This window comes from Mesoplodon densirostris, chromosome 7, assembly GCF_025265405.1.
Source record: "Mesoplodon densirostris isolate mMesDen1 chromosome 7, mMesDen1 primary haplotype, whole genome shotgun sequence".
Taxonomy (NCBI): Eukaryota; Metazoa; Chordata; class Mammalia; order Artiodactyla; family Ziphiidae; genus Mesoplodon; species Mesoplodon densirostris.
In genome coordinates this window covers 5,097,972-5,125,063 of record NC_082667.1, presented here as the reverse complement: position 1 = coordinate 5,125,063, position 27,092 = coordinate 5,097,972, and the positions used below count along the sequence as shown (strand labels likewise).

At 55.0% G+C, this 27,092-nt stretch overlaps 1 protein-coding gene across 1 annotated transcript; it reads left to right on the top strand.

The window, feature by feature from the left end:
* Positions 1 to 9: 9 nt before the first annotated feature.
* Positions 10 to 27,092, top strand: IGHMBP2 (immunoglobulin mu DNA binding protein 2). The gene is made up of 16 exons (XM_060103216.1): positions 10 to 163; positions 1,872 to 2,038; positions 5,073 to 5,256; positions 5,466 to 5,563; positions 7,300 to 7,463; positions 8,957 to 9,157; positions 11,217 to 11,364; positions 16,606 to 16,780; positions 19,518 to 19,700; positions 19,962 to 20,080; positions 20,639 to 20,733; positions 21,708 to 21,831; positions 22,511 to 23,341; positions 24,899 to 25,071; positions 25,985 to 26,235; positions 26,809 to 27,092. The coding sequence occupies exons 1-15, from the start codon at positions 78 to 80 to the stop codon at positions 26,180 to 26,182; spliced, it is 2,946 nt and encodes a 981-aa protein (XP_059959199.1). The 5' UTR covers positions 10 to 77; the 3' UTR covers positions 26,183 to 26,235; positions 26,809 to 27,092.

The following is a 27,092-nucleotide window of genomic DNA, read 5'->3' as shown; positions in this document are numbered from 1 at the left end:
GAGCACCGCCCCTCGCGGCAGCCGGAACTCGGCGGCTCGGGACGTCGGGTGCTCCGGACCCAGGCCCGACTGCGGCCATGGCGTCGGCGGCTGTGGAGAGCTTCGTGACCAAGCAGTTGGACCTGCTGGAGCTCGAGAGGGACGCGGAGGTCGAGGAGCGCAGGTACGGCCGCCGGCCTGGGCCTCGGGGTCGGTCCGGCGGTTCCCCCAGGCCCCCCTACTCTCCCAGCTCAGACCTCGGGCGGACCTCCCTCCTGGGGGCTCGGCCTGACCAGCCTGGGGGTCGGGATTTGTTCTCCTGACTCCTCGAGTCCGGACCGCCGCTGTGAAGGGGCTCGGCCTCCCGCAGAGATGGAAGCCTCTTCACCTCCCGGGACAGCCCGTTCCGTTTGGGGGACCCTTAGGAAGGGTCTGTTCTCCCCCTGAAGTCCCCCTCTGAACTTTGCCTCGTAGGTCCTGCCTCTCTCCCCAGCTCCATCCCCAGAGTGTTCTCAGCCCTCTTCCGTCATCGTCCCCTCTGTCAGTATTTGCGCCTGTTCCGTGCCAGGCCCCGAGTGAGATAGAGTCACTGATGGTCCCCTGGCGGCTGGGTTTGAGCGGAAGGGGCAGGTGGGAGCGGAAACAGTTCCCTTCCAGCGTGATAGATGCTGCCCCGTGTGTGCAGGCAAAGTGCTGTGGGAGCAAGAGGGTGAACAGCTGACCCTGGGGAGCCTTAGGTTGAGGCTGGCTTCGTGGAGGAGGTGGTGCCTGAGCACAGCTTGCAGAAAAATAGGGGTTCAGGTGGATGCGGGGGAGGATATTCCTGGAAGAGATGTGGGGAGGAAGGGCATCCCTGCAGGCGAGGGTGTAGCCCTGAGAAAGCCAGGCTTGTTTCCCTAGGGCTGAAACTTTGAGGGATGACGCTGAGGGCTGTAAAAGCACCCCACATACATCAGTCCCTTTAAACCTCACGTCAACTCTGCGAAGTTGGTTACTGTCATTCTCGTTTTATGTCTAAGGAGGCTGAGACACAGGTTAAGTCACGCGCCCCAGGTAACACAGGTCGAGCCAGGATTTGAGTTCAGGCAGGCTGATCCCAGAGTTTGCACTCAACCGTTGTGCTACCCAAGCGGAGAGGGTTTGTTTTAGAGGTTTTCGATCGTGATGGTTAAGAGCGTTTGCAGTCCCGTCGACATCAGTGGGATCCCAGCTCCATGTTTTATGGCTGGGTGACTTTGCAGTCTTAGTTACCTCATCTGTAAAATGAGATCATTCTCACAGCAAACCAGTGAGGTGGGAACACAATGATCTCTTAAGTCAAGTGCTCAGCACGGTTCAGAGTAAGCACAGAGTAAGCACCCATGGGAAGATAGGCGGGGGCCAGATTGGGAAGGGCCTTGTGGAGAAGATTGTATTATATTCTTGTGCAGGGGATGGGCCTCGGCGCAGTTAAGCAGGTCAGGGAGGTGAATAGATTTGCATCTTAGGGGGATCTCTTGGATGTTGCTGCTGGGATTGGCTGGGGAGAACCCAGAGATAAGGAAGTTAGGAAGCTCAGTTTAGTCCAGAGATGGCCAGTGATGTGGGCTTGAACCAAAGCTGGGGCGGTGAGGATGAGGCAGGGGTGGGTTCTGGGTACAAATGGGAGGGGCCTGGTGGGACTCAGTGACACACAGGACCCAGGACAGAAGGTGAAGATGAGCGAAGGCTCTGTCTTAGGAAACTGGGAGGGGGGCACAGACCGTGCTGGGGCTATAGCGGGGGCAGGTTTGGAGTTTCCCTGGTTCACCCTTAGTGCCTGTGCAGAGATCTCCATCTGTTCTTCCTGCACGGTTGGAAGTAAAAACTGGTAAAATACAAATACTGAAGTCTCAGCATTGGGTGTCTCCCAGGTCCTGGCAGGAAAATGTCTCTCTGAAAGAACTCCAGAGCCGCGGCGTCTGCTTGCTGAAGCTGCAGTTATCCAGCCAGCGGACCGGGCTGTACGGACGGTTGCTGGTCACCTTTGAGCCCAGGAGATGCATGTCTGCAGTGCTTCCCAGTAACAGCTTTATTTCCGGTCTGTGCATTTTTGACATAGGTGGACGTTGAGTATTGCTGTCTTCAGATGTAGGTTGTAAAGACCAGGTCACACACGACCAGTTGGGGAATAAAGCATTGTAATGGAAAAGTCTCACTTAGAAATTCAGCAATTACGAGGCTTTTTGGTAGTTTAGATCAGCACTGTCCAGACTGGCAGCCACCAGCCACGTGGGGTTATTGAACAATCGAAATATGGCTAGTGATTGCTGCTTGTGTAAAATACACGAGATTTAGAAGATTTAGTACAAGAAATTTAGAATATCAAGAGTAATTTCTTTGAATACTGATTATGTCTTGAAATGATAATATTTTTCATATATTGGGTTAAGTAAAACATTAAATTTACCTGTTTCTTTTGATTTTTTAATATGGCTACTAGAAAATGTAAAATTACACATGACTCTCACATATCTCTTGAATAGCCCTGGTCCAGTTGGTTCAACGTGTGTAGTTGTGTATTCCCAGACCTTGCTTGTGCCAAGGATACTTTGGCTAAACTTGTGGCGGCTCTGCTGGAAAGGAGGGGCAGTTAGAAGAAGCTTCTTAAGCTCACACCTGGGATGCTTGTTTTATTAAGTTTTTATTTTTATTTTTTCCTTTGGCCACGCCGCACGGCATGCGGGATCTTAGTTCCCTGACCAGGGATCAAACCTGTGCCCCCTGCAGTGGAAGCGCGGAGTCCTAACCACTGGACCGCCAGGGAAATCCCTGGGACGCTTGTTTTTGATCAGACCCGGAAACTGGGAGAGAGCAACACTGCCGAGCACTGCACTTCCACTAGAAAAGTCTCTCTGCCTTGTTTTGGTGGTGACAGAGTTTGTTGGTTTCATATTTCGATTTTCTAGACTCTTGCCCCACAGTTGTTGGAATACGGGCTGGGTTTGGAGACAGATAGGAGGAGGGGAAGCTGCTGGTTTGGAGTCAGATCTTACACTTTGCTGTTAAGTGGCCGAGAGTCAGTCACGTGTCCTCTGAAGAACAGAACCAAGGGAATTATAGTTGAGCTTTTGGCCTCACCATCAGGATGAGTGGGTGGGACTGAATGTACATGCAGGGCGTTTGTAAACTCTGAAAACCAAAGGAATACTATGTGTTCAGTTAGTAAGTGTTGTGGAGTGACTGACCTGAGAGGTTGATGAATAGCTGATAAACAGGGAGTCGGCTGTTTATGTGAAAAAGTATGGAGCTGAAAATCTGATGTGTTGCTTCGGCTCCGGATCAAACGTACGTGGGGTTGTTAGGTTTTCGTCTCCTGAAGAGCAGTTTTAAGGCTCTGTAGCTGAGAGGTGTGAATTCTGCAACGTGGGGCCCTACTCAGGGCGGCCGGTGGGGAAGTCACAGTCGGGACGGGGTCACCTGCCCTCAGCCTCACGGAGGTCCCCGTGCGCAGAACCAGACCTCGGGCCCAGGGGCACTGGTGCAACCTGCTCTTTGTCTTTAAAAGTTGGGGCGGGAGACAGAAACAATGCAAGGTGCAGATGAAACTCATTGCCTAGAAGGAAAACAGCTACGACTAAGAATACGCCTCATGCTTGGTTGACGTGTGGCACGTACTCCGACTCGGAATAAATGGGGTGTGAGTATGTGGGTGGCCCTGGCTGCATCTCAGCGTGGATTCTTGTTTGGTCAGAACTGTCTGTGTTCAAGTGACAGAAACCCCGAGCCAGATGGCCTGGAACAGGAGGGGGACGCATGGGTGGTGAGAGCTGGAAGGTGGCTGCACGGCTCAGAGGAGGTCACCTGGGCTTAGTTCCGCTCCGTGTCTCGGCTCCATTCTCTCCTGGGTTGACTTCCTTCTCAGGTGCCAAGTGGTAGCAGCTCCAGCCCTCACGTCCTCTCCCATTTTCTGGTCCAGCTGGGAAGGGTGAGGGCATCCTTCCAGCTGTCCACCCAGAAGTCTCACCACATTTCAGGGGCTCTGATTTGGTCCCTTGTCCATCCCCAAGCCAGTCACTGGCCAGGGGGCACATGAAGCCCTGATTGGCTCGGGTGTGGGTTGTGTGCTCCGTCCCAGCATCAAGGGTAGCCTCTCAGACTCGCCTGGTGATGGGTGAATCACCAAATAGCTGTCGCAGGAGTGGGGAGGCCCAGCTGAGTGGGCAACAAACCACCCTGTCCCTCCTTCATCAGTGTTCCCTTTCCACCTGGAATGTTCTCCCCCAGGTGAGCTCATGGCCCCCACTCTTTCCAGGGCCCACCCTGCTTACGGGTCACCCCTCAGAGAGGCCCTTCCCACACATCCTGCAATGGCACCCTCGTCCCTCTCCACCCTCTGCTGCACTTCATCGTTTTTTTCTTTTTTAATACATTTATTTATTTTATTTGTTTTTGGCTGCATTGGGTCTTTGTTGCTGTGCATGGGCTTTCTCTAGTTGCGGCGAGTGGGAGCTACTCTTTGTTGCGGTACGCGGGCTTCTCGTTGCGGTGGCTTCTCTTGTGGAGCACGGGCTCTAGGCGTGCGGGCTTCAGTAGTTGTGGAACGCAGGCTCAGTAGTTGTGGCTCGTGGGCTCTAGAGCACAGGCTCAGTAGTTGTGGCACCCGGGCTTAGTTGCTCCGCGGCATGTGGCATCTTTCTGGACCAGGGCTTGAACCCGTGTCCCCTGCATTGGCAGGCGGATTCTTAACCACTGCGCCACCAGGTAGGTCCCTGCACTTCATTTTAACTAAAGCCCTTGGCTCTGACCCCTGAAAGGTTTTCGTATTTGTTCCTCTCCTCCCTAATGTGAGCTCAGGGACCGTGTTTTATTCCTAAGGTAGACCAGCACCCAGAATAGTGCCAGCCACAGAGGAAGACTTTAAATATTTTATTGACTGTCATGTTTGTTTTAAACAGTTCATTGAGCTCCAGTAAATTTTCACATATGATGTTAGTTAAAAGTATTTTTTTTACTGACTTCATTTCTAATGAAAGTAGCAGATACAATGTTTGAAATATGCTGGAATTTGTTATATGAAGTCATTCACATTTAACTTTGTTCAGAGTTTATGTAACTGGTCTTTGCTTCTGTAGGTGACATAGTGGGTCTGTATGAGGAAGACAGTCAGCTGGCCACTGGGATCCTGACCCGGATCACCCAGAAATTGGTCACCGTGGCCTTTGACGAGTCCCATGATTTCCAGTTGAGTTTGGACCGAGAGCATTCCTACAGGCTGTTAAAACTTGCCAACGACATCACTTATAAGCGACTGAAAAGGTAAGTGTATGTGACTGGAAGTCACATGTGACATTTTCCTTAAACACACCTCCCTCCTGCTGGGCAGAAGAGGGCAGGCACATCGAGTCTGGGGTCGGTCGTGTGTCCCTCGTGGGAGACGGCAGGCGGCAGCGTTGCGTGGAGCCTCGGGCGCTGGGTTAATTGCTGGTTTTCACTAAGCTCCTAATTTTCATTTTCTCCTTTGGTAGAACTCTGATTGCCCTAAAGAAGTATCATTCTGGCCCCGCGTGCTCACTCACAGAGGTCCTCTTCGGCGGATCAGACCCCAGCCCTGCCAGTGAGATATGTAAGAGCTTGTGGTTTTCCTTTCCTGGTTGAAATCACCATGGACAGGATCTCGAACAGTGAGACCCTGGGCCGTTTTAGCAAGAGTTTGAGAATGTACAGTGTGAAGAAATCTACCTTAGTGTCTTTTTATAAGTTTCTTTGTGTGACTTGCTCAACCTAAGTCTCTTTCCTGTACACGGTGTCAAAGAAGTAGTTCATTCCATTTTTTTTATGATGTTCTTTCTAATGTATCTAAATATTGAATATTTTTGTTTTGAAATGTGAGGGTATTTATTCTAGCCCAGTGCCCTGTGAGAACAGAGGATGACTGATAATGCTTCATGCTCAATAGCATTTTTTAATAGTTTGAAAAGTCTCAGTTCTAAGTGCATTTGATTATTTTCTCAGTATCCTTTAAATTGAAGACAGTTTATTTATAATTGTAAGAGTGCCGTGTATTAGTCATAGAACATTTGGAAGTAAAGAAGCATATAAACAAGGGAAAGAAATCACTTGAAAGCCTGCCACTTTGAGGGAGCCTCACTGAAACGTGTGTGTATTCTCCTAGTTGTTTTTCCACCTCCACATAGAACAGTCTGACTTAGATACAGACAAACGGATGTGTCCATGTACACCTCCCCCCACCGCCTACTGTTCTCACGGTGGTCTGTGCAATTCCTCATCTCCTTCAGTGTCTTGGAGAAGCTCATTTTGAGAGGAGTTTATCATCTCATCAAGCAGCTGCCCGTCACTGAACCACCCTGTAGATGTTGGACTTGGCCAGTTTTTACAGTGTAGCTTCAGTCATTCTCACACAAGGGCCACCCCACACCCTTTTCCTGTCAATCCGGTGCTCATACCCTGGCGGTGTGTTGGCTCTTAGCTCAGGGCTGCTTTGTACCTTCTCAGATTCCAAAAGCACTCCCATTTCAATAAGATTTTATTTCTGCCAACTATTTACCGAGAGGCTACTATGAACTGGGAAGGGAACTAGCATTGTATTTGCTGTGTTTCAAGGAACACGATGTGCCCTGGTTGTAGCCAGCGTCCAGGGGAGAAGGGAGCACGCAGGAGCTCTGGGTCTGATGCTCCGTTGCCCTCTCCGAGTCTGTTTCTGTCTTACCTCCGGGTCAGCACCCTATGCCCGTGGGGGTCAGCGCGCTTGTCTCTGCTGCGGGCACCGTGGGGCAGAGGCTGCGGGTGCGAGACTGGATGCAGCGGTACCTGCTCTCAGAGCACGGAGCTTACGAAGCAGGTCAATAGAATCGGCCATGGAAGATTCAGAACAGAAACATGGTCCTGGATCTACTCATAATTCTTTTTTGTTGTTTGTTTTCATCGTTTTATGGGCGCTTAAAAAGGGACACTATGGTAGAAATGAATCTGTTCCCAGAAACATTTACTTTACAAGAAGCTGTTATTCTGGAGCATGAGTTGGCAGACTTTTTCAATAAAGGGACAGATGGTAAACATTGTAGGCTGTGCGGCCAATGCGGCGGCGAGCTGCTGGAGACAGTGTCCTGGGAAACCTGACTCACCGAGCAGGCGGCCGGCTGGGCTTGGCCTGCGGGCCACAGTCTGCAGATTCCTGGTCCAGGAAAACAAAGCAGGTTGATTTTGCGTTGACTGGCTGACCCCTGGGGAGGGCCGGCTTTCTCCCCGTTACAGCCCGTATTTCTGCCGGCACACGCGGGGTCAGGGGTGGGGAGCGCCATGTGACGGGGAGCTGGGTCCTCACTGTCGCTTGTTCTGCAGCCCCCCTGACTTTCTACAACACCACTCTGGACGCCTCCCAGCAGGAAGCGGTCTGGTTCGCGCTGTCCCAGAAGGAACTCGCCATCATCCATGGGCCTCCTGGCACCGGGAAGACCACCACTGTGGTTGAAATCATTCTCCAAGCTGTGAAACAGGGCTCAAAGGTGGGCAGTGGGCACCGTGTCCCCACCGGCACCCCTCACTCCGGTCTGCCGTGCTTGCAGGTGCCCAGCAGGGCCCTAGCCTGGGCTCTGGGGCACTCGGTTGGCAATGTTCCTGAGTGTTTACTGACTGAGCACTGGGCTGGACCCTTTTCAGTCTCTGACAGCGCCTGGGGTGTGGGGTCGTGCTTGGGACTGTTGGTCTGGGGTGGTGAGGTCTGGGTTACTGTCGACCAGGCCACAGTCCAGGAGCCGTCTGCTCAGCACCCATGCTCTGTGCTCAGGCCCCTGCTGGGCATGCCGGGCATGCAGGTGCCCAGGGACTGTCTGTGCCATTCAGGAGAAGACCCTGCAGCCAGTTGCTAGAGACAGAAGTGTTTTGGTTGATCAGGTGGTCTGGTGAATTGTGCAGAGTGCAGGTTACCGGTTTCCGAGATGTGGAATGTGATACCGTGTATTATTGTTCACTTAGATTTTTAATGGTTGAGAAAGGATCTTTCATCCTCATCTGTATCAACACAAGTCATTGTGGATTCTGAGCACATGGAAAGCTTTTTAGAAAACCTTTCTGGGTCGTAAACATTGGATAAGGATAAGAATTAGAGCAATATGGTCCACATTTGTAGGTTGACATTTCCTGGGTGCTTCTTATGAACGAGGCACGTTTCTCAGTCTTTCCAGAGTTCGCCCCTTTAATCCTCACAGAAGCCCCGGGCGCGGGGACTCTGTGGTCTCGGGCCCCGTCCTTCCACAGTGGGTGGCAGAGCCAGGACTCAGACTCGGGCGACACTCTTCCCAGAGCTCCTGCTCCTGCAGGGAGATCCATGTTGGTTACAAGGCCATGTCCAGTGGTCTCCTGCAAATGACTGTCTTAGCAAGACGTTTACCAAGAAAAGCTGGTGAAAGATGACTTACTGGCAGGGAGCAGATTTGATGGTTTAATTGGGTGCCTCTGTTTCAGGAAACAGTGAAACAGGAGATACCTGTGTTCACGCTTTGGTGCAAACTGCCTTTGGCCACCTGGATGGGGTGGGGACTCTCCTCTCCGCCTCCCCTTCCCGGTCCACCCCCTCCTAAGAGCCAGACTGCAGTTCTGGAAGCAAGATTGAGCCCGTTCCAAAAGGTTTTTCCTCATTCCGCTTTGTCAGATGATAAAGTGACTTGATGGGTGATGAGACGGGTGTCCCAGCCCTGATTATCTCAGGGCACTTTGAGGCCTTTCCTTCCAGTTGCCGGGCATCCTTTCTGGTCCTTTGGAGCCTAACAGGTTCTTAAGACCCGAGGTCTAGTATCCAGATGTTGTGTCGGTTTCCAGTAACTCATGTCCTGCAGACTGTCTGCATCCGTCCTTACAGCCGGACGTTTACACTGTACGTTACTGGTTGCGCACGTTCCACCCTCTTTAACTTTCGGACTTTGCATTTGCTTAATATAAACTTAAGTGATTTCGTTAAAAAAGAAATTACCAAGCCTGAGTTTGCGCTGTGCTTCCCCAGGTTCTGTGCTGCGCCCCCTCGAACATCGCCGTGGACAACCTGGTCGAGCAGCTGGCCCAGTGGAAGCAGAGGATCCTGCGCCTCGGGCACCCCGCACGGCTCCTGGAGTCTGTCCAGCAGCATTCCCTGGATGCGGTCTTGGCGCGGGGTGACGGCACCCAGATTGTGGCTGACATCAGGAAGGACATCGACCAGGTCTTGGTGAGTAGCTCTCAGCCGGTGTCCGCTCTGCGTGTGGTTTCATGATCTGCAGTCTTTGCCGGGAGTGCACTGTATCCTCTTGCTTTTCTCTGGCCTTTGCTGATTCATGTACTTATCTCGAACGTTGGGACTGCCCACTTTTGGTAGAGATCTGTGCTCAGCACTGAACAGGGACTCACCTGTCTTCAAGATAGTTTCATGAAGAGGCGAGCAATTGTCTTGCAGAAAATATTCCTCTTAAGGGTTCCCTGTGTCTGGCATGTTGGTTGGATAATATCGACCAGCAGAAAAAAAGCAGCCTGAAAATAAAAATTCAGAAAATATGCATCCTCCCTAAATTTCTAGTCCATTAATATAAAACATGGTGTAATCCTTGTGAAAGAGAATTAGGTAGGTGATAGATCAATCTGAGATGAAGTCTTCTCATGCAGTTCAGAACTTTCGAGCTCTTTGGTTCTCTAGTTTACACATCCGCCCCCAGTTCCCTTAATTGCGTGTCCTGCCCTGTATTTGCTCACCGCCAGCCCATCTCACTGCCTCACATTTCTCTCCTCGTGTCCGGGGCTGGTGCAGAGACTCAGCCTTCCCCACGGACCTGTGGAATAGTGGGAACCCCAGGGGTGGAGACCAGGACACACGCATGTTACTCAAGGTTAAAGGCGCTGTAGGAATTTGCAGTGATGTGATTTGTGCCGTCACACATGTGGATGATTTCATTTTCCTTTTTTAATAAATTATTTTATTTATTTATTTATTTTTGGCTGCGTTGGGTTTTTGTTGGCTGTGCGTGGGCTTTCTCTAGTTGTGGTGAGTGAGGGCTGCTCTTCATTGCGGTGCGTAGGCTTCTCATAGCGGTGGCTTCTCTCGTTGCGGAGCACGGGCTCTAGGTGTGCGGGCTTCAGTAGTTATGGGTCGTGGGCTCAGTAGTTGTGGTGCGCGGGCTCTAGAGTGCAGGCTCAGTAGCTGTGGCGCACGGGCTTAGTTGCTCCACGGCATGTGGGGTCTTCCCGGACCAGGGCTCGAACCCGTGTCCCCCGCATTGGCAGGCGAATTCTTAACCACTGCGCCACCAGGGAAGCCCAATTTCATTTTCTTGTTCCTTTTTAAATCCATGCTTTTTGGGACCTCCCTGGTGGCGCAGTGGTTAAGAATTCGCCTGCCAATGCGGGGGACACGGGTTCGAGCCCTGGTCCGGGAAGACCCCACATGCCGCGGAGCAACTAAGCCCGTGGGCCACAGCTACTGAGCCCGCTCTCTAGAGCCCGCGAGCCACAACTCTTGAAGCCCGTGTGCCACAACTGCTGAAGCCTGCACACCTAGAGCCCGTGCTCCACAACGAGAGAAGCCACTGCAATGAGAAGCCCGCACACTGCAACAAAGAGTAGTCCCCTCTCGCCGCAACTAGAGAAAGCCCGAGTGCAGCAACGAAGACCCAATGCAGCCAAAAATAAATTAAGAAAAAAAAAATCCATGGTTTTCAGAGTTTTCTTCTCTGTAAGTTACACCTCCCTCCTGTCATTCCGGCTAAAACCCCTTCTCCAAAGCAGAAATCACAGATAAGGAAGGAGTTACATGTCTTTTGCGTATGGAAGTAAGTCAGGGTCTAGGTAGACATTTTGAGGGCTGAAGAAAATATTTTACTCTCTTGACAAATGTGGAATAGTGAGAGAAACTCAGCTTCTCTCTGTATAAACTACTAAAACCCAAATCCTGGCATGAGCAGGTGCTTTTTCTTTCCCAGGAGTATGTCTGATGACTGTGCAGGGCAGGGCTGGGCTCCCACCCCTGGGCTCAGCTGAGCTTATGGTTCTTGGAGGACCTACACTCTCCCTTCCTCCTCTCCCTGTGGAGGTGACAGTGGCTCTAAGGCCAGTCAGGATGTCACCTGTGTGGATCTGTTGCTCCTTCAAGAAAGACTTTGGACTTTTTAGCGCCTTTGAAGGAACTTACGGAAGTGGACCAATTGATGATAAATAAAAGCATTTTGTGAATTAAAAGGAGCTAAAATAAGTGCAAAGTCGAGCCAGAATTATGATGTCTTCTTTGCTTTTCTTTACAGGCAAAAAGCAAAAAGACCCAGGATAAAAGAGAGAAAAGAAATTTTCGAAATGAAGTCAAGCTGTTAAGGAAGGAACTGAAGGAGAAGGAGGAAGCAGCCATGCTGGAGAGCCTGGTGGCGGCCAATGTGGTCCTCGCGACAAACACAGGTGAGGGGACGGGCCTCCACCCCGTGGAGGCCACCCTGTGGCCTCGAAGAGGGCTGGGAGTGTACCCTCTTCTTTGGTTTTCTGGAAGAGTTTGGTAGAATTGTCTTTAAAGTTGGGTATAACACACCAATTCCAGCCCTTCTGGGCCTGCAGTTTTCTCTGTAGGGAGGTTTCTTCTTTTTCTTTTGGCCACACTGCATGCTGGTGGGATTTTAGTTCCCCAACCAGGGACTGAACCCGGGCCATGGCAGTGGAAGTGCTGAGTCCTAACCACTGAACTGCCAGGGAAGGGAACTCCCTGTAGGGAGGTTTTTAACTGCAAATTCAACTTCTTTAATGGATATAGGATATTCAGGGTGTCTCTTCTTGAGTGAGCTTGTGTCTTTCAAGGAATTTGCCCATTTAATCTAAGGTGTTCAATTCCTAGGCATAAAGTTGTTCGTAACAACCCCTTATCATTTAAAAAATGTCTGTAGCATCAGTGACAGTGTCACCTCTTTTGTCCCTGATGTTGGTAATTTGTATCCTCTCTTTTTTCCCTGATCTTGTGGCAGGAGGGTTATTAATTTATTGATCACCTCAAAGCGCCGGTTTTTGGTGTCACCAGTTTTCTCTGTTATTTTTCTGTTTCCTGTTTCATTGATCTTGGCATTGGTTCCTATTATTTCCCTCTTCCTGCTCACTCGGGTCTAGTTTGCTCTTCAGTTTCTGTTTTCTTCAGCTGGAAGCGGAGATCATTGATTTGTATTGATTTGAGTTGAGACCTGTTGTGTTTTATACTATAGGCATTTAGTGTTATAAATGTTTCCCCATGTTTTTCACGGCATCCCATAAATTCAGATGTATTTTGTTTTCATTTTCATTCATTGTGAAATATTGTCATTTCCCTTTTAATTTCTGTTTTTGACCCATGATGATTTAGAGGTGTGTCATTTTCTTCCCAAATATTTGGAGGTTTTCCAGATAGCTTCCTATCATTGATTTCTAATTTAATTCCATGTGGATAGAGGACATTCTATGTACGGCTTGGATCATTTCATTGAGACTTATCTTATGGTCCAGAATGCGGTCTCTGTGAATGTTCCACGTACACTGGAAAAGAATGGGCTGTCTGGTTTTGTTGAAGTGTTTTATAATGGTTGATGACTGTCGTTCAAGTCTGTATCTTACTGATTTTCTGTCTATGTGTCCTGTCACCAAGCGAGGGGTGTTGAAATCATCTGTAACTACACATTCGTTTATTTCTCCTTGGAGTTCTGTCAGTGTTTTCCCTGTGTCCTTTGTAGCTCTTTTACTTGGGGGGTAAATGTCATGTTTTCTTTATTAATTAACCAATATATCATTATGAAATGACCTTTATCCCTAGTACGTTTTTTTTTTTAAGATTTTTAAAATTTTTATTTATTTATTTATTTGTGCTGTGTTGGGTCTTCGTTTCTGTGCGAGGGCTTTCTCTAGTTGTGGCAAGTGGGGCCACTCTTCATCGCGGTGCGCGGGCCTCTCACTATCGCGGCCTCTCTTGTTGTGGAGCACAGGCTCCAGACGCGCAGGCTCAGTAGTTGTGGCTCACGGGCCTAGTTGCTCCGCGGCATGTGGGATCCTCTCAGACCAGGGCTCGAACCCGTGTGCCCTGCATTGGCAGGCAGATTCTCAACCACTGCGCCACCAGGGAAGCCCCCCTAGTGTGTTTTTTTTTTGAAATCTACTTTGGTATAAAGATAGCCACTTCAGCTGGAGACCACATTTAGCTGCTTTAAGCCTTTCTAATATGGCCACTTGGTTCTTAAAAGCCAGCAACTGAGAGATTCTTGTAGCAAGATGGGTTATAGTCTTCTGTAATGTTACTGTGACGTGACACCCCATCACCTTTGCTATATTCCTTTGGCTAGAAGCAAGGCCCGGGTCTGGCCCACACTTAAGGGGAGGGTATTACATGAAGTGTGAATACCGGGAGGCCAGGTTGCAGGAGGGGGTTGCCTTAGGGTCTGTCTGACACAGCCTGTCCTGGGGGCTACTCTAAGGAACAGAGTCCAGGTTCTGATTGACTTTGTAATTATTGTTTCACCCAGTTGCCTTTTAAATCAGATAGGACAGAAACAGAATTACAAAAATACTTTCATACTGTCTTTTGTACTTATCTATGTAGTTGCCTTTATTGGTGCTCTTTGCTTCTTTGTGTGAATTTGAGTTACTGGCTAGGGTTCTTCATGTCACCCTGAAGGACTCCCTTTAGTATTTCTTGAAGGGCAGGTCTCAGCTTTTCTTTACCTGGGAATATCTTTTCTCTCCTCTGTTTTTGAGTGACTCTGTTTTTAGGGGTAGAGTTCTTGGTTGACAGCCTTTTCCTTTTAGTTGTTTGAATGTGTCACCCCCTGCCTCTCGGCCTCTGTGGTTTCTGCTGAGAACGCAGAGTTAAGTCTTACTGAGGATCCCTTGTATGTGACAGGTTGCTTCTCTCCTGCTGTTCCTTCTTTGTCTTTCGGCAGCTTGACTGTGATAAAAGTCTCCGTTTGCTCCCTTCGGGTTAACCACGTGGAATTTGTTGAGTCCCCTGGACGTGTGCGTTGTTTTCCATCAGATTTGGGAGGTTTTCAGCCGTTATTTTCTCCATTATTCTTTTGGCCCCTTTCTTGCTCTCCTTTCCTTCTAGGGCTCCTATTACGCATACGTTGGTGTACTTGATGGTCTTCAGGGTGCTGGTCATGGAACTCATTCTTTATTCTTTCTGTTCCTCAGACTGAATAGTTCAGCTGGCCTGTTTCCTGATTCTTCTGTCTGTTCAGATCCGCTGTTCAGCCCTTCCAGTCAATAACAGTTATTGTACTTTTCAACTGCAGACTTCTTTGTTTTGGTAATAATTTCTGTCTTTATCTATCGTCTCTATGTGGTGGGACGTCATTCTCAGACGTCGCTCACCTTCACCTCCTGTGGGCGCAGAGCCCCAAGGTGAGCCAGCAGTGAACGCGTAGGGCCTCCTCTGCTCTTCCCCGAGTGTGCACACGGCCCTTACACGCGTGTGGCTTCTAGATTCTCGGCCATGTGTCGGAGCTTTCAAAGCCCGTGGACGCCTCACGCCCCAGGTCTTCCTTCAGAGCTCCTGGTCATCCTGCTTCGCGCCAGCTGCTGTCCATGGCCTCCGAGAGCACTCGTGTGCGACAGTGGCCTCTGGTTGTTTCCCACTGACACCCCCTGGGGAAGGGCTGTTTGCACAGGGCGAGCTCCAAGTCAGGTCAAATGAAGACAGTCTTGTGAGTGGGACCTTCCAGGGAACCAGCGGCAAGTCCGACAGTGACAGTTCTCTGGGGGCGGGGCTTCGGAGGAGTTCTGTCCCCGGTGGGGCAGGCTGCTTTTTTTGGAAGGTGTTGGGGGTAGGAGTTTATTAATTAATTAAGTTATTTTTGCTGTGTTGGGTCTTCGTTTCTGTGCGAGGACTTTCTCTAGTTGTGGCGAGCGGGGGCCACTCTTCATCGCGGTGCACGGGCCTCTCACTATCGCGGCCTCTCTTGTTGCAGAGCACAGGCTCCAGACACGCAGGCTCAGTAGCTGTGGCTCACGGGCCTAGTTGCTCTGCGGCATGTGGGATCCTCCCAGACCAGGGCTCGAACCCGTGTCTCCTGCATTAGCAGGCAGATTCTCAACCACTGCGCTACCAGGGAAGCCCAGGCTGCTGCTTTTCACTGCGACCGCAGGCCATTGGTTTCAGGGCCAGCACAGAGCTGGGAGCGGTGCCTGTGCACAGGAATGCCATGGAGCCTGCTCTTCTTGCCCAGAGTTAGTCAGTTTTCGGAGAAGACACTCCTGGATTGCTGTTAAGTTTTTGACTGATTTCTGGAGTTCTGAAATAGTTCTGACACTCTTGCCAGTGTTCTTGTTGCTTTAGCGGTGGAGGGAACTTTCAGAGGCCCTTATTCGGCCGATTCTGCTCACATTCTTCTCTGACTGACTTGAGTGCAGCACCCGCTGGAAATCACAGCTGCCCCTCTGTGCAAGGTCAGCATGTGGCCTTTTAGGTCCCTCCTGGTTAGACTGGGGAACTGGAATGAGATTCCTAGAAGCGCTTCCCTTTGCAATGTGAAATCACAGCCATAATCCAGGCACAGCTCTTAGCTATCCAAAGCCCTGTCCAAATTCTGCCTTCTCTGCAGACAGACTCCTTAACCGTCTCTGAAAAGTCAGGCTCAGGAAATTTATCAAGATGTAAGTCTTAATCATAAGATAATATACATCTTAGTGTAATTAATCTAGGGGAAAAGGGCAAGAACTCACATTTGTAGCGTTTGTTAAAGCCTATCATCTTGTGGCAGGCACTTGATATATATTATTTAATATGTGTGCTACTTTTTTTTTTTTTTTTTTTTGTGGTACACGGGCCTCTCACTGTAGTGGCCTCTCCCGTTGCGGAGCACAGGCTCCGGAAACGCAGGCTCACGGGCCCAGCCGCTCCGCGGCATGTGGGATCCTCCCGGACCAGGGCACGAACCCGCGTCCCCTGCATCGGCAGGCGGACTCTCATCCACTGCGCCACCAGGGAAGCCCTGTGCTACATTTTTATATATGTATTTGGATAACCAATATGTGTTATTTGACACATCCGTGCTCTACTAGTATGTGGTATGTGTAACAGTCTGTGAGATGCAGGTGTCGTCCATGTTTGTAGATGAGGTGCTGGGGTCGGGTGGCGTGCCCAGGGCCTCACCGCTGTTTGTGAGCGTGGGCGTGGGCCCCGGCTCTTGCCCACGCTGGACCTCGTTCCACTGTACGGCTCTGCATTCCACGGAGGAGGCACTGGTGTGGTGGGTCTGTGTTGCTGGTACGTAGGGGTTTTTCCCTGGGTGAACGCCTAGCAGTTCATTGTTCTGTGTGTTCAAGAGAACACCTAAGAAGAGAATTAACTAAATTCTAAATTCAGAAAATGATACAGAAATTACATTTAGAATTAAGACAGCCTTCCAAGGATTTGGGGTCCCAGCCCCAAAGCGGTGATTGATTTTGGTGAATGAAACGTTGGAGTGGCCATGGCCAGGGGCGCACTGCTTCACACTTACACGTGGAGTGGGCTGGAACCGTGAGCTCCGGAACGTTCTTCCCAGGTTTTATTCCAAGGTGCAAGCATATTACACGAGCCTTAATGCAAGACTAGATGATGAAACAGTGGCTTGTTGGTGACTCTTTTGGGGTGACTGCAGCTAGGATGACACAGCCGGTGCATCCTGTAAAGGCTTACGGTTCTGATTTGACCAGGTGCGTCGTCGGACGGCCCCCTGAAGCTGCTGCCAGATGGCCACTTTGACATGGTGGTCATTGATGAGTGTGCCCAGGCCCTGGAGGCCAGCTGCTGGATCCCCCTGCTGAAGGCCAGGAAATGCGTCCTGGCCGGAGACCACAAACAGCTGCCCCCCACCATCATCTCTCACAAGTAAGGCCCCTCCACCCCTCAGCTGCCACCCCTTTGTCTATCCCTCAAAGCCCAGCCCTGAAGCCCCGGGCTCACCCGGAGGTCCTGGAGGTGCTGGGAAGCCTGGCCGATGTGCTGACTTAAGGATGTGCGGTGGGCAGGTGGCTCCCTGGGCATCTGAGCCCCCACTTTGGCGGAGGGAAAAGCCTGGGGTCCCCCTGAGCGGAGGCGCGGTTTCAGTTACACTGCACAGAGGAAGTAGGGTCTCAAGATGTATGACTCACAGATCCCAGAAGAGGGGACCCCAGCGGGGGAGGGGCAGCCGTCCAGCCCAGGTCACTAGAGAACGGCTAGCAGAACTGTCATTTATAAGCTGGTTGGGGCCGAGGCCACTGGCTTTTCCCGGGCTTCACTCTCAGGGGTGGTTGTAAAAGGTGCCCCGGGCGAAGCAGAGCGGGAGTGGGAGTCCTGAGCTCGGGTCCTTCTCTGGACGTGCAGCTCTGGCGTGAGCAGGATGGTCACACTGTGAGGCCGCCCAGGCAGCAGCTCCGAGAACAGTGGTGTTTCTCATCCCGCCGGGGCTGCCGTCCTCTGTGTGCTCCTGTACGTGCTCGTTTAGACGGCAGCTCGGTCAGACGTGTGCTCCCTGAGGTCGGGGGTCGAGTGGTGTCCATCCTTGTGGCCCCAGAACTGGGCGCGTGCTCAGTCCCTGCCTGACGAGTTGACGTCCTCTAACGGGGCGGCAGGTGGAGGTGCGCATTTGCGCGGGGGTCCCGGGGGAGAGCTGGTCCCCTCAGTGGCTGTGTGACTGACTCTGGCTGATTGGCCCTCACCTGCAGGCACGTCCTTCCACTGAGGACACAAGGGGTGGCTCAGGGGAGGGGTGGCTCAGGGGACTGCGCTCCTGCCGCTGTAGAGACGCAGCCGTCAGTCCCTGGTGTTGTGACTGCTTCCTGGGTGCGGCCTGCTGCCGCCACCGGGCCTCAGACCCCGCCAGGGCCCCGGCCACGCTGGCCCCTCCGTCCCTCCTACCCGGCCGTCAGGTCCCGGCCGCCCTTCATTCACTTCTCTGTCATCCACGTCGACGGCTCGCTCGCCTGCCTTTCTCAGCACTCGGCACCCCTGGCGGTGGTGTGTGTCAGTCCATCGTTTACTTCCCAGCGGCAGTGTGAGGCCTGTGAGGCCTGGGGACAAGGCCTGGCACTTGGCGTCCCTGAGCAAACTGGTCTCTTCCGGGCCAGCTCCCACGCCCGGGTCCAGGGGCGGCTTCCAGAGGCTGAGGCCCCCGCGAGATCAGGAGACGAGCAGACCTCTCCCTGCTGCTGCTGTTGGAGACGAGGGTCTCCTCCAGTCCGTGTGAGGGAGGCCGTCAGTGGAGCTCGCAGGAGGGGAGTGGCGACCCCGGAGCTGAGGGGTGTGCAGGTCAGGGTCCCCCAGGAAGGGGCGTCTGGCCGGGGGCTTCAGAGTGAGGGCGCAGAGCGCGGGGTGAGTCGAGTGGGAGATGGGGGAACGTGGTTTGGAAGATCGTCCTGGTGGGAGCGGGCGTGCACGTGGGGATGGGCTCGGACGCTCTCCAGAAGCGGGGCCTTGGGGGCCTCGGGGGCGTCGATTCAGTGGCTGGTTCCGGAGGAGGCCCGGGGGGTCCTGGGAAGCGGGTCTCTGGGTGGACGGTGTGCCCTCGGGGAGGGGGCACCTTATGGTGTCTGTGGAGAAAGGGTGATTTTAGGGGCAATCTGTCTGTGGGGTCGTGCTGGGTGTTTCTGGGTTTGTGGTTGGGGCTGGTAGTCACCTCACCCCTCCTGTCCTTGGCGCTGCTTTTGGTTGGTACCTTTATTAAACAGCATTAACTGCAGAGGTCTGGTCAGTTACGGAGGAGGACGGATGCCTGGAGTAACACTGGGCACTTTCCCTCAGTGGTTAGAGGAGGCTCTGGAGCCCGGCGGCCTGGCTTGGTCCTGGCTCTGCGGCTTACTGGCTGGGCGGCCTCGGGCTGGTCTCACTCTCCTCGTGTGGAACATGGGAAGCGTACCAGCAACCGGCTCAGGTTGTGTGAGGATGAGGCAAGTTAATCGGTGTAAAGTGTCCAGAGCAGTGCCTGGTGCGTGGGAAGCATCCAGCAACCGTCAGCTGCTCCTGTTATAAGTAGTGGACTCCTTACGGCCGGAGTGTGTTGGAATTTTTAAAAACTTGTCTGTGTTAGCTCCCTTTAGCTGCTGTAACAAATTACCACGAACTCAAGCAACAGAGGTTTATTATCTTACCGTTCTGGAGGTCCAAAATCAGTCTCTGTGGCTTGAGATCAAGGTGTGGGTGGGGCTGGTTCCTTCTGGAGGCTCCGGCGGGGAGAATCCGGGCCTTTGCCTCTCCCAGCTTCTGGAGCCACCTGCCTTCCTTACCTGGGACCCCTCCTCCGTCTTCAAAGCAGGCTCTGCAGCATCTTCAGGGCTCTCTTGTCACATCGCCTTCTCTGAGGCTGACCCTTCTGCCTCCCTCTTAGGAGGCCCTTGTGATGACGTGGGCCCTCCCGGATGACCCGGGATCATCCCATCTCTGCTCGTCCCCTTTGTCACTGAGGTCACATGCTTGCAGGTCCCAGGATTAGGATGTGGGCACCTCTGAGGGGCCGCACCCTTAGTTCTAGGTCAGAAGTGGGGCGTGGGTTGCGTGCTGAGGTTTGAGGACTGCTTTCCTCCCTGGACCCTGGTTTAGGCTGGACTCAGGACTCAGGCCCTCCTTCCTTGTCCTCTCCTTGGGGTAGGGCCGCCCTGGCGGGGCTGTCGCTGAGCCTGATGGAGCGCCTGGCGGAAGGGTATGGCGCCAGGTCGGTACGGATGCTGAGCGTGCAGTACCGCATGCACCAGGCCATCGCGCGCTGGGCCTCGGAGGCCCTGTACCATGGACAGCTCACGACCCACCCTTCTGTGGCCGGGCACCTCCTGCGGTGAGTGACTCGGCTACACCTCCGTCCCCTGTGTCACTGGGATCACGTTCCATAAAGATCTGAGAGTGAAAGTCGCCTCTGAGACTGGATTTCTGCATTTTGCCCTGGAGAGCTGGGTCGGGCTCCTGCAGTCTGAGGTCCTTCGCCCTCTGCACCATCCGCTGTCCTGTCAGGGGAGGGGGGCAGCGGCGCTTCTGTTTCTGGGACCCCAGCGCCGCTCTGTCGCCGGGGCCTCGTGTGTTCATTCTCGCCTGTGTGCAGGGATCTCCCGGGAGTGGCTGCCACGGAGGAGACGGGCGTCCCCCTGCTGCTGCTGGACACGGCCGGCTGCGGGCTGTTTGAGCTGGAGGACGAGGATGAGCAGTCTAAAGGGAACCCCGGTGAGCCTGCCTGCAAAGGGCCTGTTGTTTGTTTAAAAAGGCCCTGAGCTGCTCTCTAAAAACAGAAGCCCCTCTCAGCTGCCCGCGTCAGAGAGGAGCGGGGCGAAGGGAGGGGAGGAGGCGAGGGCACGGCGCTCCTTGGGGGGTGGTCCTGAGCCAGACGCCCTGGGAGGTCGAGCTCTCGACGGGCGGGCGGCCCCGAGTCAAGGGAGCGGGTGGGCCCAGGCCGCGTCCTGCGTCCTTGTTCAGAACCGAGTGGCCCGGCACTGCCTGGCTTGGCCTTGGGACGCGACCCTGGCTCACTCACAGGGCTGCCAGTCAATGGGACGCAAGGCCGTTCTTCCACTAAAAGAGGAGACTCCCGTCAGCTGTGGGTCCTGTGCTTTGTTTGCCGGACCTGGCGGCCCCTCTGCCCCAGGTTGTTGGCTCGCAGGAGTCAGGCCCAGTGTGAGAGCAGCCTGTCGTCACAGACGGAAAAGTGCTTAAAAAACAGGCGTCGGTGACAGGTGTCCAAGGTGCGCCCCGCCTTGTGCTGAAGAGTCGTCCATTTCCCTCCAGGTGAAGTGCGCCTCGTCAGTCTGCATGTCCAGGCACTGGTGGACGCCGGTGTCCAGGCCGGCGACATTGCCATCATCACGCCGTACAACCTGCAGGTGTGGGGCTCCGCTATCTCTGTGTGTGTCGGGGCGACTCGCCGCCCCAGAGGGGCCAGAGGGAGAGGGCGATTTATGGGCTCTTGGGACGAGGGCTCCAGGGTGGAACTGACCACATCCTGACTGGATCCAGGGCTCAAATGACCTCAGCAACGGCCTCCGTCCACCTGTCCGTGTTTACCCCCTGCCATGCCATCCCCTGCCCCATCCTGAGCTCTCGCCTGGTTTGCTGTGTTGGCTGCGTTTTCAGGCCTGCCCTCGGGGGCCAGGCAGCCTCAGCCCGACGTCGTCCTTCCAAGGTGGTCCCGGGGGCGCCGCCTGTCTCTTTATGGCATTTCCCACGGGAGTCTCAGCTTTGAGTCTTATCGGTCCGGCTCAGGTTGTCCCGTCCCTGAGCCGCTGGGATGAGGGGTCCTCGCCCCTCCCGGGGTCGGCCTTCTGGCTCGTGGGACACCACGGGGCTGGTGCGGCTCCGCTGGCTGCCTGGAGGAAGGTCGGGGGCGCGGCTGTCGCCTGGAGAAGGCGGTGGGTGGGGACCAGCAGACACAGCAGACGTCTGCTGCCTTCTCGTGGGCTTTTCCGCCATTTCCCCTCTCAGTGCCTCTGTGCTCGTGAAGCAAAGCCTGCCTGCTGTGGTAGGAAAGACGTACCTGCTTCAGAGCATTCTGAGGCCCGCTGATCGGCTGCCATCTCGGCTTGGAGGCATCACACTTGGGCGTGTCTGAGCCAAGCGAGATGGTGACACGTGTCAGCACTGGGGTGTGGGTCACAGCTCCCACGTTTGTGTGCTATCTTGTCTGTCGTGTGCACGCCCGCGGGAAGAGCGGTTCTCGGAAGCCTTCTCCCCGAGGCTCCTGCGGGGCCTCCCTGGGGCCTGGCAGCTCTTCAGGGCCAGGCCTCTGCTGGGCTGAATGGCAGCGTGTCCAGGCCGCCCCGACCTGGGCTGTGATATGTGGCCTCGCTTGGTGTTGCAGGTGGACCTGCTCAGACAGAGCCTCACGCACAGGCACCCGGAGCTCGAGATTAAGTCTGTCGACGGCTTCCAGGGCCGAGAAAAGGAGGCTGTGATCCTGTCCTTTGTCAGATCCAACAGGAAAGGTGCAGAGCTGGGAATTCCCCGGTGGTCCAGTTAGGACTCGGCGCTTTCACTGCCCAGGGCCCAGGGTCTATCCCTGGTCGGGGAACTAGGGTCGCACAAGCCGAGCGGGGTGGCTGGGGAGGCCGGGACGCTGCTGCAGAGGGGGGCCCCAAGAGCCCAGAGCTTGTCTCCTGGCCTCCAGGCCAGTTTAGCCTCAGGGCACGGCTTCTGCGGCCAGGGCGTGTGGATGTTCCATCTGGTAAGAAAATTGTACCCAGAAACAGTTGTTAGTTAACGGGCTCTGTGAGTCGTTTCCAGTACGAGGTTGGCAGCAGATAAGAGGAGGGGGGATAAGCTGAGGCGGGGGAAGAACACACTGGAATGTCCCTGGCGCTTTCCCTCGTGTGTCGGCCGCAGCTGCAGCCCTGGGCTGTGTCCTGGGTCTGGGCTTAACGAGTTGACTTTGTACCGACTTGGGAATGAGCGGCAATCTGGTAGCTGCCAAAGCCCCAGGTGGGACCGCGGGACCGTCCTAGACGGCGGCTGGGGGCTGAGGGGTGGGTGCTGAGCGACGGGGCCCCTGGCTGCGGGGGTGGACGGAGCCTCTTGGTCCTTCTCGGGGGATGGTCGCTGATGGGGGAGGCCTGCCTTCCTAACCCTTAGTCTCTGTTCCCTGCGCCACCCCCGGTTCGTGTGCAGGTGAGGTTGGCTTCCTCGCCGAGAACCGGCGCATCAATGTGGCCGTCACCCGCGCCCGGCGGCACGTGGCTGTCGTCTGCGATTCCCGCACCGTCAACAACCATGCCTTCCTGAAGACCCTGGTGGACTACTTCACAGAGCACGGAGAAGTGCGCACAGCCTTTGAGTATCTCGACGACATTGTCCCTGAAAACTACTCCCGTGAGGGTGCCCAGGGCCCTGGCCAGGCCGGCATGAAGCCCCGCGGCTCTGCCGTGACGGCCAGGAGGGCTCCCGGGAGCAGGCAGCCCACGGGGGCCGCGCTGGGTCGGAAGAAGCCGGACACGGCGACTTTGTCCTCCGAGGCCCAGCCTCAGCCCAGCCTCCACGGAGGTGGCCGGGAGGGGGCCCGGAGCAGGGACGGCGCAGAGCAATTCAGGGCCGTGATAACGGAGTTCGTGGCGAGTGAGAAGACACAGCTAGAGTTCCCTGCCTCCCTGGATTCGCAAGACAGGATGTGGGTCCATCAGATCGCGGAGGAGTACGGGCTAAGGCACGAAAGTGCTGGGGAGGGGAAGCAACGGTTCATCACCGTGAGCAAGAGGCTCCCACCGGCCCCTGCGGCTCCAGCACCCCCGTCGGGGCCTGGCAGCAAAGCCCCTCTGTGTCCAGAGCCCCCCAGCCCTGCGCAGACAGAGCCCGCCATCAGGGAGCAGAGCCACCGGGACCAGCCGGACCTGAAGGCGCTGCACCTGGACAGACTGCAGAGGGCGGGGAGCCGGCAGGAGCAGCAGGCCATGGGCTCCGGGCCGCGGAAGTTCCCAGAAAAGAAAAAGAAGAAAGAAGCAGAAGGTAAGCTGGTCGGCTCGTGAAAACACAGGCGTGGTGTCCCCTTTACTGGGGAGTTTGCCCCACCGCAGACCCACCTGCCCCCCTCGAAAGAATCAGGACCCCTTCCCGGTGGTGCCCCTGCGCTAATCCTGCATTTTGTGCCCGGTTTCAGTCAGTGTGGTCTGAGTTCCCTGAGGGCCGTGCTAGTCACAGTGGCCTCTGTGTGCCCGGGGCCTCGCCCAGGGCCCGGCAGGTAGGGAGCCCTCAGAGCTTCTACTGCAGGTGAAGGGCCTGGAGGAGCAGCCAGGGTGGGCCCGGGGCCCCTGGGAACGGAGGGGCAGCCGCAGCACCCTGCTGCGGCAACGGCACTCCTTCCACGGGCTCGCGGGGTCCCCGTCAGGGCCGCGCACTCCGCTGTCGCGTCCCGGGCTGTGCTGGCCCTCTGCTGGGGCGCCCGGGGCCTGTTGGCTCTGCACCCCCGTCCCGTACTGAGATTGAAGGTCCAGGGTCTGGATTTTCTGTAGATGCCTAGGTGAGCTCTGTTACAGCCGCTTCCCTCTTGGCAAGACCGCGAAGGCGGTCCCGTTCCCCGTATCGCTTGATGCCTGTGCGCAAAGCTGCACGAGCATAGTTCTCAGCTTTCAAAGCTGCACGAGCGTAATTCTCAGCTTTCAAAGCTGCATGAGCATAATTCTCAGCTTTCAAAGCTGCATAAGTGTAATTCTCAGCTTTCAAGGGCAGCCTCCCTGCATCTGAGGGTCCATCTGAACTCACTCCACGATGTTTAGTGAGCGACCTGTGTGTGCCAAGCTTTGCGCTAGTGAGCAAGACGGATGCCACCTCTGCCCTGTGGGAGCTGACACTGTGATGGGGGCAAGAGGTGCTTCACTCCTGTTTAAAGCCCACTGAGAACACGTAACTGCCATGGAGGACGGGTGCAGGAAGGCATGACCAGAGGAACGGGCCTTCCTTCCAGAGGAGGGCGTGGGGCATGGCCTTTGAGGACCGAGCGCCCTGGGGAGACATCACCCCATTTCAGGGGTGCTGGCACTGCTCGGGGTTTGAAACGCTTCTTCAAGCAGCCAGAATAATGGTGTAATTACAGAATTACAACCATATTATAATTGTCATATAATTGAGCGTTTTCCTACAACTTTAAAAGATTTTCACACACCTGGTTACGAATGTTAAGGTTTCGTTAGCCCTGGCCGGTGAGTGTGCAGGAGTTCATCTGACCATTACCCTAGAGGCGTGGTAGTTTGGGTTTTTTTTATACTTAATGAGGTAAGGAACAGTCTCATATTTAAGTGCTTTTCTGGGTGTAAGAGGATGAACTTTGTGCAGGCCTGCTCCCTGCACTGCCAGCCCTTTCTGGAAACTCATGCCTTCGCTGTCTGGTGTGACTGGTCGTCGGTTCAGTGAGGGACCCAGCTCAATGGTGCATCCGCTCACTCACTGCGGCCCCGAAAGCAGGAGGCCGGGCGCAGCTGCTCGATGGGGCAGACGTGGGCCCAGCGGGAGAGTTCCGGTCCGACTTCTTTCTCCTTGCCTGTTGGGGTGACGCCTTTCTCCCCTCAGGACCCGTGGCCGTAGATCTGCCTGACGGGGAGGACTTTGACGCCCTGGTCTCGGCCGCCATCAAGGCTGACAATACTTGCAGCCTCGCCAAGTGCACAGCCAGCATCGTCACCCTGGGCCAGCTCTGTCTGCACTGCGGCCGCGGTTACTGCCTCAGCCACCACCTGCCCGAGGTGTGCGGGCCCTTGGGCTCGGGCAGTGGGGAGGGCGGCGGGGCTTTGTCTCCAGGACTCAGATCCTGGGTGTATGCACCCCATACAGACTGTGGGCCTGTGCGTGTGTGTGTCACCCACATACAGACTGTGGGCCTGTGCGTGTGTGTGTCACCCACATACAGACTGTGGGCCTGTGTGTGTGTGTGTGTGTGTCACCCACATACAGACTGTGGGCCTCTGCGTGTGTGTGTCACCCACATACAAACTGGGCCTGTGTGCATGTGCGTGTCACCCACGTACAAATTGTGGGCCTCTGTGTGTGTGTGTGACCCACATATAAACTTTGGGCCTGTGTGTGTATGTGTCACCCGCATACAAACTGTGGGCCTGTGCGTGTGTGTGTCACCCACATACAAATTGTGGGCCTGTGTGTGTGACCCACATATAAACTTTGGGCCTGTGTGTGTATGTGTCACCCACATACAAACTGTGGGCCTGTGCGTGTGTGTGTCACCCACATACAAATTGTGGGCCTGTGTGTGTGTGTGTGACCCACATATAAACTTTGGACATGTGCACGTGGGTGTGTCACCCACATACAAACTGTGGTCCTGTGCATGTGTCACCACCAAGCAAATTGACATCACCCTGCCAGGGAGGTGTGGGAGCCGCCCCTGCACTGGCATCTGCTTGGAGGAGGGTCTGGGCAGGGCTGCAGGAAGGGTTTGGGCTCTAGCTGCCAGCCCTGCAAGGGTGTGGACCCTGCCCGCCCCCCACCCCCCAGAGCCCGTAGGTGAGGGTCCACATGCGGGAAGGGTAGGGAGCCCCTCCGAGGTTGGTGCTGGGGCTTCCTGACCCCCGGGCTCTGCGATGGCAGAACTGGGGGCCTCTTCCCCCACCCCCGGCACAGCACTGCCTCTTGTGTCCCCAGATCCACGGCTGCGGGGAGAGGGCTCGCGCCCATGCACGGCAGAGGATTAGCCGGGAAGGGGTCCTCTATGCCGGCAGTGGGACCAAGGACAGGTCCCTGGACCCTGCCAAGAGGGCCCAGCTGCAGAGGAGGCTGGACAAGAAGCTGGACCAGCTGACCGGCCAGCGGAGGGGCAAGAGGAAGGAGAAGGGGAAGTGAGGCCGGGAACCCCACCACCTGCACCGCCTCTGTGTCTGAAGCTGTGGCTGCCGGTGAGCGGGGCTGCCCCTGGCATCTTTCTGTCCCCAGCGGCAGCTCCTGGAGACAGTGCTACAGGCAGACCCACGCCGTCTCCCCGGTGATGGGTGAGGTGGCTGCGGGAGCACCGGGCGGTGGGCTGCTCTCTCGTGGTGGGTCGCGGTGGAGAGGCCGGGGGCACAGCTAGGGCCAGTGGCCGCTTCTCAGGGCTGTTGTAGGGAAGGCCCTGGAGTGCTGCGTCCCTTTCCTCACTCCCGGCCCAGGCCGTTCCCCGAGATCCCACCCTCGGAGTCACGGGCTGCTGCTTCCGGCATCGGGAGGGTTCTGTTCCCTCGGACCCCTGCCTGGGCCTCAAACTCCATAAAAGTGAAGTCCCCGCCGTCCAGGGCTGGCCAGCCTTCAGCCCGTCAGGTGAGAGAGGGCGCACAGGTGACGTCTCGGAGCTGGTACTTCTCCTGTGTGCCCCCGTGCATGACTTGCCCCTCGTTGGGGCTGTGACTTCACTGAGGCCGTCTTCTCTCTGTCCCCTCGTGGCTGCGGTGGCCCCAACCTGACCTGACAGCTCCGGGCGTTCTGCTTCTGTGCAGGCCCTCGGTCAGGCCCGGGCGTGGTTTACGAAGGCACCTGGGCCGACGCCTGCCCATCCTCGGCGCTGTGCCCGGTGACGGTCTCGGGAAGGAGCTGCCCCAGAGCGCCGGCGCTGCTGTGACCCCTGCGGACCCAGAGCCCCCGGAGGTGTCCTCCCGGGTCCCTCGTTGAAGAGAACCCCAGGTGGATGTATTCTTTTATCCTCAGAGTTTTTTGTGTTTCAAAGGGTTATAAGTGATTTAAAAACTAAATAAAAATATGTGCACGCGGCCCACAGTACGTG